Raw genomic sequence first — 18,444 nt, forward strand, 5'->3', positions numbered from 1 at the left:
AAGTTTCAACATTTCATTGCTGTTGTTCCAATGTGATACATGTACCTCTGTGAACTTATCATTTCTGAGAACGCATGTGATTACCTGTAAATACCACATTAATACAATAAATGCTCAAAATGATGTCCGTCAACCTCAATGCATTTGGCAATGCGTGTAACGACATTCCTCTCAACAGCGAGTAGTTCGCCTTCCGTAATGTTCGCACATGCATTGACAATGCGCTGGCGCATGTTGTCAGGCGTTGTCGGTGGATCACGATAGCAAATATCCTTCAACTTTCCCCACAGAACGAACTCCGTGGACGTCAGATCCGGTGAACGGGCGGGCCATGGCATCGTGCTTCGACGACCAATCATCCTGTCACGAAACATGCTATTCAACACCGCTTCAACCGCACGCGAGCCGGACATCTATCATGGTGGAAGCACATCGACATTCTGTCATGCAACATCTTGTAACAACATCAGTAGAACATTACGTAGGAAATCAGCATGCATTGTACCATTTAGATTGCCATCGATAAAATGGGAGCCCCATTATCTTTCCTCCCATAATTCCGCACCATACATTAACCAGCCAATGTCGCTGATGTTCCACTCGTCGTAGCCATCGTGGATTTTCCGTTGCCCAATAGTGCATATTATGCCGGTTTACGTTACCGCTGTTGGTGAATGACGCTTCGTCGCTAAATACCGTAGAACGCGTGCAAAAAATCTGTCATCGTCCAATAATTTCTCTTATGCCGAGAGGCAGAACTGTACACGACGCTCAAAGTCATCACCATGTAATTCCTAGTGCATAGAAATATGGTACAGGTGCAATCGATGTTGGTGTAGCACTCTCAATACCGACGTTTTTGATATTCCCGAGTCTCGCGCAATTTGGTTCAAATGGCTCTGAGCACTATGGGACTTAACATCTGTGGTCATCAGTCCCCTAGACTTAGAACTACTTAAACCTAACTAACCTAAGGACATCACACACATCCATGCCCAAGGCCGGATTCGAACCTGCGACCGTAGCAGCAGCGCGGTTCCGGACTGAAGCGCCTAGAACCGCTCGGCCACACCGGCCGGCATTACTCTTCAACCTCGCTCCAAACATAGTAATCGACGGGGTTCAAATCCGGGTTACTCGGGGCCAAAACTCCTTTGACCAGAAAATGCAACGTCACCTGAGAGCCAGTTTTGGACTAAATGGCTCATATGAGCCGGTGCAACGTCCTATTGAAAGACACATTGTCTGCCAAACGCCACAGTTATCATCCACGGTTTACGCCATTCGTCAACACTCACAGATTAACTTGTTTTTGACAGTTTGTCCCTTTTCAAATAAATGTGGCGGTCACTGAACACAATACCTAGGACGCGAACCCCAGACTTCTCCGAAGCAATATACTTGGCCACAATATCGTAAACAGTTGATCTCGGGTACTCGAAGAATCGAGCTATTTCAGTGGACGAACGCTCAGCGCGAAGACTTTCGATAATCGCGCCTCTTCGGGCGTACTCTGCATTTGTCCGTCACATCTCGGACATTTTGAGGTTCTGACTGTTTACTAGATGCCTATGGCTTTCAAGAACGCAAAATGGCGACCTGCAGCGGAACTATGATATGGCGGGACATTCAAATTGAAATATTTTCGGATCTAAGCACCGCACCCTGTATACTGGGGGAGGCAGCTAAGACGGGCCACCCCAAACACAGCACCAGTATTCTAAAAGTTGTACCGCGAATATTGCTGAAAGGGGAAGTGCTATTGTCGTGCGGTTTTCAAGAGCGGACTGGTAGTCAGGGGCTCGTATTGTTAGCGAATCAACAGATTGTAATAATGCTTAGAAAGTGAAACTTTGTGCAAACGTACTTTTCTAAACGAAGCAATGCCTATTGAGATTAACAAAATGAAAGTAGCGTAAATTAGAATGTCTGTGATGTCTGCTGCAGGATTCTAGAGCGAGTCGTTTACGAGACATGGTATTTTCAGAAGTTCCCGCACCGTCACTTGTTTGTGCCATTCAATCTGCGTAGTAGCTAGGTACGACGTAGTTATGTTTGCTTACAGTGTGCTTGTTTGTCCCTCGAATTCTTTGCGACTGGCTCATCACTTATTGTGTACAGTCCAAGCAGTAGGTCTTGAGTGGACGATGGGACTCACCAACGGAGAAAAAGCCGACATGCTCATGGTGCATGGAGAGTGTAGGAAAAATGCAGTTCGTTCTTGCACGGTGCATGTGGCAAGATGTCTCAAAAGACGTCAACCATTTCGGCAATTATTTATCATCCTCTTCAACCAGTTACGTGAAAGTGGTATCGTAGCACCTACACGACGTGACAGAGGCAAACAAATGACAACAGAAGAGGGGGAAATTAATGGTCTTGCTGCTGTTGCATTTGATCCGCTCCCGCGCAATCGAATGAGGAAGTGGCGTGAGTCAGGCAAGTGTCTTACGCATACTCCATCGACAGGGCTTCCATCACTATCACACCTCTCTCTATCAAGAGTTGCATGGAAACGATTATGAGAATCGTGTTAACTTCCGTATATAGACATTAAGACAGGATACTCCACATGTGTCTTGTTTAGTAATGGAACCACGTTTACCAGTCATGGCCATGTAAACCGCCGAGTCTTGTTTAGTAATGAAACCACGTTTACCAATCATGGCCATGTAAACCGCCGAAACATGCACTATTTGTCAGTTGACAATCCCTGCTGGCTTCGTTATGTGGAACGTCAGCACGCACCGAGTGTAAACGTGTGGTGTGGGATAGTGAAACCACCATATTCCTTAACGACTGTCTTCCAAGGACTCTAGAAGACGTTCCCCTGGGGACTAGGAGGAAACTTTGGCACCAACATGATGGCTGCCCAGTGCACGAAGTACTGCAGTACCTCTTCACGAATTGCTTCCAAAATGTTGCCTTGGACGCAGAGAACCCATACCTTGGCCGGCCCGTTCCCCGATTTGACTCATGTAGCCTTTTTTACGTGGAGAAAGCTGAAAGACGCGGTGTACAGGGACTTAGCAAGAGCATCCGATGATACGCAACGATGTATTAATGCAGCCTGCTCGGACATCGCTGCAAAGCTAGCACGTGTGCAGCAGTCGTTCCATACCAGAATGGAAGCGTGTATTGCCGCTGCCGGTGGTCATTTTGAACGCAACCTGTAGTGGTTAATTCTTTCGTTACTGGTCATAATCCACATAACAGGTGCATGCACTTGGGTTGTTCTTTAGTGTGTGCAACCACAGGTATTGCCAGGGTAGGAACTTTTTAAAATACGATATCTCGCAAACGACAGGCACAAGAATCCTGCAACAACCGCAACTGGCTTTCTAATTTACCTTACTTTTAGTTTCTTAATGTCAATAGGAAGTGTGTTTGCAAAAACATACACTTTCTAAGTATTATCACAATCTGTTTATTGGCTAACAATACGAACCCCTGCCTACCAATCCATTGTGCGGAAATCGCACATCAGTAGTGCTTTCCATTTCCACAATTTTGCGGTGCAATTTTTTGGTGATTCACCTTGTATATCCAGAATTAAAAAAATATATCGCAATGAGATTTTCGCTCAGTTATAGCGCACAACATGATGAATTTCCTTACGTTCAATTTTTATTTGACGGTTATCACTGAAACAACCGGTGTTCGGTAACATCCTTTTTTTTTTCACGTCAGAAACCCGACTGTTACAAACGCTCAAAATTACCGAATTTTAGTTTTTCTTTCCTATTACTTCCTGTAATAAACGTAGAAATCGAACAGTTGTTGAAACATTTTGACTCTCACTCTCTCTCTCTCTCTCTCTCTCTCTCTCTCTCTCTGGTCTCTCTCTCTCTCTCTCTGTCTCTCTCGCACTTTCAGGATACGTAGAATTAAAATATTAAATTAAATAGACAAATAAAAGAATACTTAGTCCGTTCACGGTTCTCTGCTTTTCTCGAAAAGTGATAAGTGGTTGAATACTACAAAAAACCACGCGTATTCTTTGATTCTAATTTTTTCAATCTCTGCTCAGAAACAGTGTTTTAATCTGGGATCATACCACTATTTGGACATTACTAATAGTTCGTGTTCAAGTGTGAAAAATGAGGTTGAAGAATTCTGTTTTTCTTGTTAATCTGTTCGTTTTCAAGCGCTACAAGCAGATAAATGGATATTATGTAGACACATGCAGCAGATCAGCTGCTTTCTGTTTTTGTTTGTTTGTTTTTTTCTTTTTTTTGTACACTATGAATAAACTGTTGTTAAGTATTTCATTTATTACTGTTACCAAATTTCCTTCTTCTTTTAGTATTTCATAGACATGGCAGACAAATCTTCAATCTTTTAAAGCAAATGACGCATTGTACTTCGCTGCTACATCACCTCGTAAAAATATTTCCAGACTAGAGTTGGTGCCATTATGCAATACAACGGATGTCCAGCGACGACAATGAGAAATTACCGACAGATCATGTCATGTGGGGGAAAGTCTTTCACTCTGCTCGTATACGCCTGTCTTAAGCCACGTCACGGCAACAGGAACATTATTGTCTCAGAAATGTTGAACTAATTCTTATGCCACGCGTTCTTTGCTCGTTTCTGTCGGCAGTGATCGCTCTTCCCATTTTCTATAACAAAGTAATATTTTAAACCAGTGCAAATTTTACGAACAAAGTTACCCCCTTTTTAAAAAACGTTTATTTAAAAATGAAAAATCTTAGTACTGCCGCTTTGACTAATTGATATTTCGATTTTTTACTCGGGTATTTGATAAAAAAAACAGCTGTTATAATCGAGACCAAATAGATACCGAAAAATACCGGTTATTCAGAACTGTAACACCGGTATCGGTTTTAACAAGACGGTTTTTCCCGTGCCTAGTTTACAGTCGCTGAATTATTTCTCTTTTTTTTCTAATGGAATTATATTCTGTTTTCTGTGGCATCTGAAGCAAGCTTCTACGAAAAACGTCAGCGACGTAAAACGTATGGGATAAAATAGTCTCAAGATAACAGTGCCGCAAATCACTGCATCGCCGGCAGAAAAAGAGGTTGCACAAATGTCTGCCGTATTATAACAAACGTAAGCAACACAACCCAGGTTCGGTTCGTGTGTTTATTATTACAGCGGTCTTACCAAGAGGTCAAAAAATTTACCTGGAACATTGCTACAGGCTATAAAGTGGTTCTGAAGTAACAATAGCGCACGTGAATTTCATCTGAAGTTGATGGCAGCACAGGTCCATGTTGCAAGGCGTTTCATGTCTTCGGGTGTCGTCTGTGTTCCCTAATCGGCCTCTTGTTTTAATTTTCACCACCAATAAAAGTAAATTTGGTGAGTGTGCACACACTTTTGTGTTCTAGTGCTTTGAATTTTTTTTTTTTTTTTTTTTTTTTTTTTTTTTTTTTTTTTTACCAGCGTCTGTCATTACATTTGTGGAGTGGGAGACACAACCGTCATCTTGATACCAACACGATTGTCTTGCATCCAGTGGGATATCTTCCAATAACTGCGGCAACAGTATAACTTAGGAATTCGAGACACTTGAATCTCTTTAGATTCTCATCAACAAAACAGGGACCAATGATTCCTGTCTTGAAAAACACGCACCAAACGGTGATAGACAAGAGCGTCTTTGAGTCAGCGTGGATTTTCAACTGAAGATTAGTGCACACTGTCAAGATTGACCTGGCCATGGTTTGAAAACGATGCTTCTTCCATAAACAAAATTTTGCCTAGACATGCCGCATCACTTTGGGCTTTTCTTAGATAACATTCGGAGGATTGTAAGTAATTTTGGAAGTCATTACCACGAAACTGTAGATGCAGCGAAACTTGAAGAGGATGAAATGCAATGGGATGTAGTGTTCGCAGAACACTCGTTGGTTTATCCCTCTCGTACTTCCGAGATGCCTCTTAGTGAAAGTTGCATTCTGTTTCTGGTGTTAAAATGTTAGTTTTATTTCTTTTATTTTTTTCTTTTCCCTGGGGTATTTTATTTTCCACACTTCTAAATTTTTTTTTATTACGTCTGCAAAGACAGATCGTGAGTGCTCGGCACGATCTGGATAATCTTTAACATGCAACCGGAGCACTTTTTCGACTGTCGTGTACACTGAAAATGTCTCAATACCTTTACGAGCAAGTTACCTGATTGCTACAACAGCATAACACAGATAGATAGGCTTCAAGGGAGGAGGCAAACAGAAGAACCGTACCCGAGTTCCGTGCTTGCTTACATTTTGTGTAATAGGCAGACGTTCGTGGAACCTTTTCTTCTGAAGGCGGGACAATGGTTCACCGCGCTGTAACCTTCGTACTATTTGATCGAGTCCGATACATGCTATATCGTTGATGGTCTCTTAGAAGCTTCTTTCAAATGTCACAGAAAAAGTATACAGTTCCATTAGAAAGAAACGAAGTAGATGTAATTTCCAGACTATAAACGACAAAATTACTTGCGAAAGTCTGGAAATTTGCCATAATGAACGCTATAACCTGGCTAAAACCACACATCAATATATTTATACATCCCGAATTTATTTGACGTTGCCTGCCTTAGCTGCCTCACCACTTATTACTACAAGGTATTCCGGGGCACAGACTAGTTGCAGGTTGCATATCTAACGGGTCCCAGGGGGCAACAAAAATGTGATATTCAATATTTCACACTATTATTGACCGAATTTAAAGTGCCGTCATAATATACTCATTAAGAGCTATAATCTTATGTTCAGGGTTTAACACATTATGTCAAACATTATAGATAGAAACCGTGTACACGAGAATGTCTTTAGGCTGTGTAACCGACAGCGTGTAAATTACCCAAACTATATTCACTCAGCTTTGACAATAAGAGCACTTGGCGATCTGCAACGAAGTTTACACATACTTTCAAGCCTTTACGAAATTTTCTCTCACCGACAAACCCAACAAAATGATGAAAGGAAAAAAGTTTATCGCCAACTACATTTTCGCCGCTCAAGCAGTAAAATGTAGCATCGGGGATGTCGTTTTAATTTATTACTTCTTTACTACCACATCTATTCGCAACACATTTTTTCAGACAGTATTCACATATACCACTGACTGCACCTCCACAGTTATATCACTGTACGATACATACTTCAGTAGATACGACGTCTTATACGTGGGAGTTCGATTCATCAAATAATCAGGGTACGGTTTACTGGTATTTGACTATAAGAACCCAGTACGTTATACTGGACAGTGAATAATCTGCTGAGGCAAAAGTAACTTCATGTGTGAATCACGGAAGCGGGACCTCTTCTGTTTTCAGTATATTTCAACGATTCATCAAGTAGGATCAGCAGCACTATAAAACTTTTCGCTGACGATGCTGTTATGTACCGAAAAGCGTCATCGTTCAACGACAGGAAGGAATTGCTGAGAGACTTCGACAATATTTCCACTTGTGCTAATGAACGGCAGCTCCCCTTTAAATGTGCATAAGTGTAAGGTAATGTTTATAACAAAGAGAAAGAACCCGATAGCGTCTGACTACAAGATTACTGCTGTACATCTTAAGGATTCCACAATTTATAAGCAATTAAATGTAATACAGTAAGATCGCGATAATCCGGCACGAATCAGAAATTTCCCGTATTTTTAGCATCCGTAAATTAGCCGCATATTTTGCAATAAAATCCGCTGATAAGACTGCTGACAAAGTTTTAAAAGCTTGGTGATCAGCATAAGCAAATTTATAACGCTGATACGATTGGCCTGTTATGGCGCTGTTTGCCAAATTGAACACCCGTGGAAACTATGGAGTCCACAGCAAAGAATTTTAAATAGAATAAAGGCAGAATAACTGTCTTAGTACGTGGAAATGCTTCAGGTAATCATACACTGCCTTTGTTTGTGACTGGCAAATATCAAAAGCCCAGACCTCTAAAAATGTGACATATATGCCTTAAACTGATGTAATAGAAAAGTACAGTATTCAGCTTTTACTTCAATTTCATTTTTACAGAATAGTAATAAATACTTTTAATTTGTTATACTGTAATCTAGCCACTAATATTATGTGTAACAAAACACAGTTACATGTTTTTGCGCATTAAAACAATAGGTTTTGTTTATAACGTTGTCTTAGGACAAGGTCTTTTTTTAAAAAAAAAAAAAGTAACCACGATAATTCAGAATATTTGATAATCCGGCAGTAGCAGATCCCCGAGCATGCAGGGTTATCAAAGTCCTGCTGTACTAAGAAGCCAAATGAACTGGGACAATCACGTAAGGCGATTGGAAGACTTAGATTCATTGTAAGGATTCTGGAAAATGCAGTGCGTCTGTAAAAGCAACCGGATACAAGACGCTACTGTGGCCAATTCTATAGTATTATTCCCGTGTTTGGAGTCTTTATCAATTAGGCTTGACAACAGATATCGAACTAATTCAAATACTAGTTGCGAGGGCCGTAACAATTCGGTATATCCGATACGAAATCGTAAACGAAATGTTAAGGTAACTGAAATCGGAATCCTTGCAGTAGAAAAGACGTACACGATATGATCAAAGGTTTCCGGACAGACCCATGTAATGCGCAATTGATCACTCGATGTCAGGAGAGTATAAAAGCAGGGGGAAGTATTGTGTTGTTAGCAGAGAAGCGGTGTCAGCGGAATGGCTCAGCCAGGACAAGTCAGTGACTTTGAAAGTGAACTAGTAATTGGATGCATCCAAGTGACAAATCCATAAGGGAAATTTCAACCATTCTAACCAAGACCGGGAAGACCTCACTGTACTGCGGACGCTAGTTGTAAAAAAATCGCATGAAATCAGCGGAAGGAATTATATGTTAGTTTCAAAGTGCTCCTAGCAGTCCATCTAGCACAATGACTGGGCATAGGGAGATAAAAAGAACGGGGTATAATGATCGAGCAGGTCCTCATAATAAACACATTTCTGTAGCCGTCGCTGCGCCACGCTTGAGGTGGTGTGAAGAGCAACGTCACGGGACAGTGGATGATTGGAAACGCTATACCCTGTGACAATCCGATGGAAGGGTTTGCGTCTGGCGAATGCCTGGGGATCTTTACCTGTCATAATGTGTAGCTCCTCTGATTGCGCTTAAGAAAACGGTAAATGCGGAAGCATATGAACACTTTTTGCAGAACTGTGTACTCCATGTTAGCTCTAGAGATGGACTTTTGGAGAAGATCGGCAAGAATCTCCAGGATAGAAAAGATAAGGAACACCGAAGTAATAAGGAGAATGGAAATAAAAGAAAGAATATATGACGTAATGGATAGGAAGAAATTACAGTGGTACGGGCATGTACGACGAATGGAGAAAACCAAAATACCAAAATTGATACTGGAGTGGGAACCGGAGTGGAGAAGAAGAAGAAGAAGAAGAAGAAGAGGACGCCCTATGACCACCTGGATCCAAAATGTACAGCACACAATGAGGAGAATGGGTGCAGAGGAAGAAGACACACAAGATCGAAACACCTGGAGAAATATTTTGACAATATAGTTTAAGAACGGTTATTGTTTGTATTGTAATTTCCAAGTAAATTATTATGTTGGAGATAAACCTCTGTAATGAGGAAAAGATCAAAAATAATAATAAGTGTACTCCATACAGCAGCGTAACACTACGAAGATGATGACTGTATCAGGGTAATAATGCACTCTGTAATAAAGCGTCATCTGTGAGTCAGTGGTTCGTGAATAAAAACATTCCTGAAATGGATTGGTCTCCCTAGAGCACCGACCTGAACCCAAACGAACACTTTTGAGTGGACCCCAGCGTCGAACATTACCGCCGCCTCTGGTTTCGGCTCTTGACGAAGAACGGGCTGCCATTTCTCCATACATTCAGAGACTACACTGAAAACGTCGTCAGCAGAGTTCAAGCTGCCATCAAGACAAAAGATGGAGACACTCCATATTACTGTCCACTAACAGGTGATGGACACTTTCGATCAGACAGTGTAATTCTCGTGAAACATTGTTGGGTACATTTAGAGAAACTGTAATCGAAAAACACTGGGCGACTATTACGCTGAAACGAACGCATATTTCGCGTAGGAAACATGAAAAAATGGACATTCAGACATGCAAACTGAGTGTCATTTTGCCTCACTCAATACACCAATGGAATAGGAAAGAAAACTGGTAATACTGGTACGATTTACGTTCAGCCATGCACTGTACAGTGCCTCGTGTGCTATTTATATAGACGCAAAATCCATTTCTTGACCGAATGGTTAGGGCAGTCGGTTTGAGATCCAGCACAGGGAAAAAATCAGTTCCTTTCAGCCTAATATCAAAAGCTGGAAGTGAAACGAAGGGTTTCCCAAATAGAAATAAGCTCACTGGACATAATATTATTCACCCCTCTAAAAGAGCATATTTGTCGCTTTGGAGCACTGGAGCTGATGTACAACATCTATGAAGGGGTCGTGTGACCCTCCACCCGTACAATAAGTCATGACAATGAAGCGGTGTGTATGTGCTCGTAGACTGGATGGAACAACCACAGTAAAGTGGCGCGTCGTGGGACGTAACAGAGTGGCAGAAACGGAAGTGTCGTGAACCAGAATGAAACTTCCACTCTGCAGCGGAGTGTGTACTGATATGAAACTTTCCTGGCAGATTAAAACTGTTGTCAGACCGAGACTCGAACTTGGGACCTTTGCCTTTCGCGGGAAAATGGTCTACCGACTGAACCACCCAAGCACGACTCACGGCCCGTCCCCACAGCCTTAATTCCGAAGTGTCTCGCCTCCTACCTCTCAAACTTCACAGAAGCTCTCCTGCGAACCTTGCAGAACTTGCACTCCTGGAAGAAAGGATACTGCGGAGACATGGCTTAGCCACAGCTTGGGGGATGTTTTCAGAATGAAATTTCCATTCTGCAGCGGAGTGTGCGCTGATATGAAACTTTCTGGCAGATTAGAGCACTTGCACGCGAAAGGCAAAGTTCCCAAGTTCGACTCTCGGTCTGACACACAGTTTTAATCTGCCAGGAAGTTTCACGAAGTATCGTGTTTGGACACGCCATAACCACACCATGAATGAAGTTTCCCGACTTGTTTTGTATCAATACAGACTGCCAAAGTGTCTACAGGAATTCTGTACCACGTAATACGGCGTAAGAACTGTGGTCGTAAAAATATCCTGACAGGGACCAGAGACAAGTATCACGCCCTGTCAAGGACAATCGGTTTCATACTCGATAAGAATAGCTGCTGTCAGTGAATGTAGGTACATTTCAATCATTTTCCGAGCGAACAATGCAAAGAGAACTGCACGCAATAGAAATATGGGGGAGGGTGGTACCTCACAGAACATCACTGCTTGCAGCACACATAAGGCTCCACCTCTTCAGTGTAACAAACAATTCAGGAAGTGAACAACAGTTGGCTCTACGCGTTCGTGTGGCCCGACAAGTAGAGATTTGCCTGTATCTAAAATTATGCAAAGCTTCGAGAGCAATGACGGCCCAGTACAGTGTTTAACCCGTCGTATGTGGAGGGCGTAGTTCAGGTGTAAGGTGGTTCTTTCATGTATTGTGGGTATCATGACCTGGGACCATTTCTTCAGTTTCCCGTGCTCTTCTCACTAGATATTTATTTCGGCTACCTTATGTACTGTGATGTAGTAGTTCTTTCTTTCTGTTTGTGATCCAAGTTTCTTCGAACTGTATTACGTGGCAGCGACACAGCATTCAAAAGTTACTTGCATCCTTAAATTTTGTGCACCAGTGTAGTTTCCCAGATTATTTTCCAATGAAATTTCGGTACATGGTGAGGTCTCTGTAGCGAATGAACGAACGAACGAACGAACGAAAGGAGATAGGTGTCCAAAGCGTGTATGTAAACAACCGTCATTTCATAGTTGAAAAAATGGCTCTGAGCACTATGGGACTTAACATCTGAGGTCATCAGTCCCCTAGAACTTAGAACTACTTAAACCTAACTAACCTAAGGACAACACACACATCCATGCCCGAGGCAGGATTCGAACCTGCGACCGTAGCAGTCGCGCGGTTCCGGACTGACGCGCCTAGAACCGCTCGGCCACTGCGGCCGGCATTGCATAGTTGATACTCAAGTTTCAGTTAGACTCAAAACAAGAATTATCAGAATTATGTGGTACATAGTGACATGTCCGGCATTCCGGAACGAAACTTTCGGTCTCCAGCGGAGTGCGCACTGTCTTGAAACTTACTCGCAGATTAAAACTGTCTGCCCGTTTGGCAATCGAGCCTGGAACAGTGCCTTTCACGGACAATATTCTTACCGGCTGATATCCCAGCACGAATCACTAACGCCTTCCTCCTTCGTTGCGAACGTCACAGTACATCTCTTGCATACCTTGCGTGACTAGCACTTCTGACAGAAACGATTTCGCGGAGAAACAGCTTAGCCACAATGCAAGGGTTGTTTCCGGAATACAAATTTCAATCTGCAGCGGAGTGCACTGTCAACGTTGGCAGTGAACTGTGCCTGGATAGCTTTGTCAGTAGGAGCATAGACCGCAAAAGACACGATTTAAGGCAATAATTTCGCTCCGGCAAGAAGTTTTAATCCGTCAGGAAGATTCACCTTCGACATCATCTACTGTTTTTTTACGCAAGTTACAAGGTAATGTTTGAAATTCTTATGTTTCACCTAGATCTCATTCTGTACCATGAGCTTCAAACTAGTCCCCCTTGGAGCGATTGGACCGAGTACGTGAATTCCGACAGTTCTGCCACTTTTGAAACGCATCTTTGAAGTTAGGGTTTTTGGTACACTCTATGTTTCCTCTTGAATCTCCTTCGGTGTAATAATTATCACCCCTTCAAATTGACTTTCATCTTGAGGAACATGAAGAAGGTACAGGGAGGTGAGTGTCGTGAGTACGACAGATGGAGAAAAGTGCCATCTTGTAGGATGTTTCAGGTTCATAGTCATAAACCCAACTTTCATCGCCGGTGATAATCTTAGGAAGTAAATTTGGATCGTCTTGAAGCAGTTGCTTAAGTTCCCTGCTGACTTCCAAGTGATGCTGCATCTGATCATCTTAAAGAAGACGAGGCACAAACTTCGCCGCAGACCTTCTCATGATCAATTCTTCTCACAGAATACATTAACATGTATCGTAAATTATTTCCAGGGTGTCGCAAAGGATTTTGATGCCCTGTATACGATCATGCTGAATCAGAACGCTCGCTTTCTGAATATTTTCTAGTTTGGTTCTAAGACACGAACGACCGAAACGGTCGCCATCATCAGTTCGCACGAATTTGAAGCGGGCAACCAGTCGAAAGTCTGTGTCTGACCTAATAATGTCTGAAAAAGCTTGCTCCAAAATTTGGCACGTTTCTGCAGCGATTTTCCCGAATTTTGTTTTAAACTTTGTACAGACATGCAGCTTTTTCAGGCCAGCAACCGCAAAGTTGCGAGAACATGACAATGGACATACACTCATGTTCATTAATTAAGGATAACTGCAGAATGTGGTGCCACACAACGTGGCACTACACAAAACTGGCGCTAATAGCATAGGCACATAGGGAACACACACACCACACAGATCTGTAAGTCTACGGTGATACGTTGAGAAAACCGCCCCGAAACACATGTGCTACAAAACGCCACTGCTTCCTGCACATGTGCCCCAATATCAATATGGGATATGATCACCGTGCACACGTACACAGGCCACACAACGGGTTGGCATATTCTGGGTCAGGAGGTCGAGCAGCTTCTGGGGTATAGCCTCCCATTCTTGCACCAGTGCCTGTCGGAGTTCCTGAAGTGTCCTAGGGGTTTGAAGACGTGCAGCGATACGTCGACCGAGGGCATCCCAGATGTGCTCGATGTGGTTTAGGTCTGAAGAACAGGCACGCCACTCCATTCCCCTGATATCTTCTGTTTCAAGGTACTCCTCCACTACGGCAGCTCGGTGGGGCCGTGCGTTATCATCCATCAGGAGGAAGGTGGGACCCACTGCACCCCTGAAAAGGCGGACATACTAGTGCAAAGTGACATCCCGAAACACCTGACCTTTTACAGTTCCTTTGTCAAAGACATGCAGGGGTGTACGTGCACCAATCATAATCCCATCCCACCCCACGACAATCAAACCACGACCTCCATACAGGTCCCTTTCAAGGACATTAAGGGGTTGGTATCTGGTTCCTGGTTCACGCCAGATGAAAACCCGGCGAGAATCACTGTTCAGACTGTACCTGGACTCCTCCGTGAACATAACCTGCGACCACTGTTCCAATGACCATGTACCGTGTTCTTGACACCAAGCTTTACGGGCTCTCCTGTGACCAGGGGTTAGTGGAATGCACCTTGCAGGTCTCCAGGCGAATAAACCATGTCTGTTCAGTCGTCTGTAGACGGTATGTCTGGGGACAACTGTTCCAGTGGCTGTGGTAAGGTGCCGAGTAAGGTTACCTGCAGTACTCCATAGCCGTCTGCTGGCACTGATGGTGAGATATCGATCTTCTTGTGGTGTTGTACACTATGGACTTCCCCTAATGTAGCGATTGGACACGTTTCCTGTCTGCTGGAATGACTGTTATAATCTTTAGATCACACTTTGTGGCACACGGAGGGCCTGTGCTACGCCCTGCTGTTTTTGACCAGCCTCCAGTCGCCCTAGTATTCTGCCCCTCATAACATCGTCAATATGCGTTGTTTGAGCCATTTTCAACACATAGTCACCATTAGCACGTCTGAAAACGTCTGCACACTTACTCGCTGCACCGTACTCTGACATGCACCAACACACCTCTGCGTATGAGGACTGCTGCCGGCGCCACTGTGCGACGACCGCATGTCAAATGCACAGCATGGTTATACCCCGAGGTGATTTAAATCCGCAAACCGTCCACCAGAGTGTTGTTTCACCATGTAACAGCATTATCCTTAATTTATGAGCATGAGTGTATGTTCATTAACGAAACCACTCAGCTCGCAGCCGCTTGCCAGGTTTTTAGTGAAGATGTACGTGGAGGCAAGTAGCTGTATTACAGGGTATTTATATGCAATTCACGCGCAAAATTCGAATTGCGGTAAGTTATGGCTAGCAGTTCGCATCTCGGGCGTCAGATGGACGCCTCGTAGTGAATGTGTGTGTTTGTGTGTGTTCCGCAGGAGGAGCAGACGCGGTTGCTGCGCATGCTTCTGCTACGCATGATGCAGGAGCGTGACCAGCACGCGCAGGCCGACCACGACGCCGGGCCGCTGCTGGAGCCGGGAGATGTCGCAGACGACCCCGAGGGAGACGGCGAACACCCGCTCCCGTACGGCGGCCCGCACACTCCAGATGACAAGAGGAACTGTGAGTACCACCTTCGTGAAGAAAGTGCACAGCTGCCAACACTAGTAGATACACTACTGGCCATTAAAATTGCTACACCACGAAGATGACGTGCTACAGACGCGAAATTTAACCAACAGGAAGAAGATGATGTGATATGCAAATGATTAGCTTTTCAGAGCACTCACACAAGGTTGGCGCCGGTGGCGACACCTACAACGTGCTGACACGAGGAAAGTTTCCAACAGATTCCTCACACACAAACCGCAGTTGACCGGCGTTGCCTGGTGAAATGTTATAGTGATGCCTCGTGTAAGGAGGAGAAATGCGTACCATCACGTTTCCGAATTTGATAAAGGTCGGATTGTAGCCTATCGCGATTGCGGTTAATGGTATCGTGACATTGCTGCTCGCGTTGGTCGAGATCCAATGACTGTTAGCAGAATATGGAATCGGTGGGTTCAGGACTGTAATACGGAACGACGTGATGGACCCCAACGGCCTCGTATAACTAGCAGTCGAGATGCCAGGCATCTTATCCGCATGGCTGTAACGGATCGTGCATCCAAGTCTCGATCCCTGAGTCAACAGATGGGGACGTTTGCAAGACAACAACCATCTGCACGAACAGTTCGACGACGTTTGCAGCAGCATGGACTATCAGCTCGAAGACCATGGCTGCGGTTACCCTTGACGCTGCATCACAGACAGGAGCGCCTGCGATGGTGTACTCAACGGCGAACCTGGGTGCACGAACGACAAAACGTCATTTTTTCGGATGAATCCAGGTTCTGTTCACAGCATCATGATGGTCGCATGGGTGTTTGGCGACATCGCGGTGAACGTACATTGGAAGCGTGTATTCGTCATCGCCAGACTGGCGTATCACCCGGCGTTATGGTATGCGGTGCCATTGGTTACACGTCTCGATCACCTCTTGTTCGCATTGACGGCACTTTGAACAGTGGACGTTACGTTTCAGATGTGTTACGACCCGTGGCTCTACCCTTCATTCGATCCCTGCGAAACCCTACATTTCAGCAGGATAATGCACGACGCATGGTGCAGGTCCTGTACAAGCCTTTCTGGATACAGAAAATGTTCGACTGCTAACCTGGCCAGCACATTCTCCAGACCTCTCACCAGTTGAAACGTCTTGTCAATGGTGGCCGAGCAACTGGCTCGTCACAATACGCCAGTCACTACTCTTGAAGAACTGTGGTGTCGTGTTGAAGCTGCATGGGCAGCTGTACCCGTACACGCCATCCAAGCTCTGTTTGACTCAATGCCTATGCGTATCAAGGCCGTTATTACGGCCAGAGGTGGTTGTTCTGGGTACTGATTTTTCAGGATCTATGCACCCAAATTACGTGAAAATGTAATCACATGTCAGTTCTAGTATAATATATTTGTCCAATCAATACCCGTTTATCATCGGCATTTCTTCTCCGTGTAGCAATTTTAATGGCCAGTAGTGCAAATGCATTCATTCAGGAGCCGTCATTTTTTATGAGAATGAGGTCTCGGCATATTTCACCAATACCATCTTTTCGAGTTATCAGTCGAATCGCGACCTCGTGTTGGAGAAATATTCCAACCGGTTTCCTGCAAGAAACGTGGGGATCTTTTTCTTATTTTTAACATTCATTTTATCTGCTAGATGAGCGGACTACTCCGAGTATAGACGCACGTGGAGTCAGAAACTACTGACCCAAAAACCAAGCGAGCTGCTAAGGGGAGAGGGAATCCGAATTGGGAATTTTTAGGGGGGAGTTTTCAGTCTGGGGATTTGCCTTTCAACCAAGGGAAACCTCTCGAAAACCTCGGTCAGAAACACAGGATGGGAGGTGTTTCAACAATATTGACTGACATCAGACGAGAACAATACACTGGTATTATACAAGAACAATACGTGTTAATAATTGAATGGTTAACCACACAGAAGACCAAACGTTCGATTCCTGGCACTGTTAAGACTTTTTTTCTTTATGGAAGGTCCAAAAAGGAAAACTATTTGAAGGAGAAATGGCTGCCGTGGCTTCGAGAGCCAACATTATTAACTGGGAGAACTGTATGCGCAGATGACGTCATTCACGATCCATTAGATATCGAACGTCCAACTGCAGAAACCACGTTTCTTCACGTGATGTTTCCGCGGGTTAGAATAACGCAGCGAGTACTGCAGCTTCAATCTGTCATCTGTCTCGGAAGATGAAGGTATATGGCCGAAGTCAGAAAAAGACATAGGGTTTCTACGGTTAGACTCCCGAAACCTAAGGATCATTCACTGCGCTGTGAAAACCTGGAGATGCAACATCATTACGTTTACAGTAGTCGATATGCCGGTGCAGTTGGTAATAAATATTTCGAGGAAGTGAAAACGCACGGCCTCAATGAGGTCGTCACGGTGGCAAATACCTTCAATAGGAAAGACTCTCGCGTATGGTTTTACCATCTCGATGTGTCGGCCTGAATGTCACAGACAGTAACAGGGAAGAGCTCAGGATGAGTGTTGCTGCTCGCTGCAATTCTCCTCCTCCATACGCTCTATGCTCGCCATTTAGTAAGAATAGCATCCGCATTGTATGGGACTATTAGACACCAACATTAATTAATGGCTTCACGGAACAGTGGACATGCTGTACATCTGGTTGAGGTAATAGTATTTTTTATCGACTTCGTCTGTGCTGCACCATACTGACACATCCATTCCGCACATTTTCACTCAAATTCTAAGTTTGAACTTTATATGTACAACTGCATTTTCAGGGATAAGTAGATCCCACAGAACTACCTAATCTCGTGGAGGTTGATTGCTTCGTTTGACCCGATGTTCTAAATACTAAGCGACCAAACTGCTGAGGTCATCGGTCCCTAGACTTACACACTGCTTAAACTATCTTATGCTGAGAACAACACAGACCCATGCCCGAGGAAGGACTCGAACATCCGGCGGTAGGGGCCGACTCCAACACCTTTACTACGGGATTTAGGTCGGGTAACTTAGCGAGCCAGTCGAATTACGATAGAGTGCTTGAGAGTTCGTCAAACCTGAAACGTATGTCTGCAGAAGTGTGAGAACGCCTGCTGTTTCCTTGGAAGACGGTAATTTCCACAGTATGCTCATAGTGAAGATGTAGCGGAAAGG

The 18,444-nt window shown here is 44.1% G+C and overlaps 2 protein-coding genes across 6 annotated transcripts in view; one reads left to right on the forward strand and one right to left on the reverse strand.

Annotated features, from left to right (window-relative positions):
* The window catches only part of LOC126355996 (DNA ligase 3), a 538,466-nt gene that overhangs the window by 482,057 nt on the left and 37,965 nt on the right, over positions 1 to 18,444 (reverse strand). The gene's annotated exons all lie outside the window — the stretch shown is intronic.
* Positions 1 to 18,444, forward strand: part of LOC126356001 (uncharacterized) — a 241,695-nt gene that overhangs the window by 218,116 nt on the left and 5,135 nt on the right. For all 3 annotated transcript variants that reach the window (XM_050006640.1, XM_050006642.1, XM_050006641.1), the window contains one exon: positions 15,131 to 15,317. In XM_050006640.1, the coding sequence (XP_049862597.1) occupies positions 15,131 to 15,317 (187 nt within the window). The remainder of the gene's footprint in view (positions 1 to 15,130; positions 15,318 to 18,444) is intronic.

The sequence above is a fragment of the Schistocerca gregaria genome, chromosome 3 (assembly GCF_023897955.1).
Source record: "Schistocerca gregaria isolate iqSchGreg1 chromosome 3, iqSchGreg1.2, whole genome shotgun sequence".
NCBI lineage: Eukaryota > Metazoa > Arthropoda > Insecta > Orthoptera > Acrididae > Schistocerca > Schistocerca gregaria.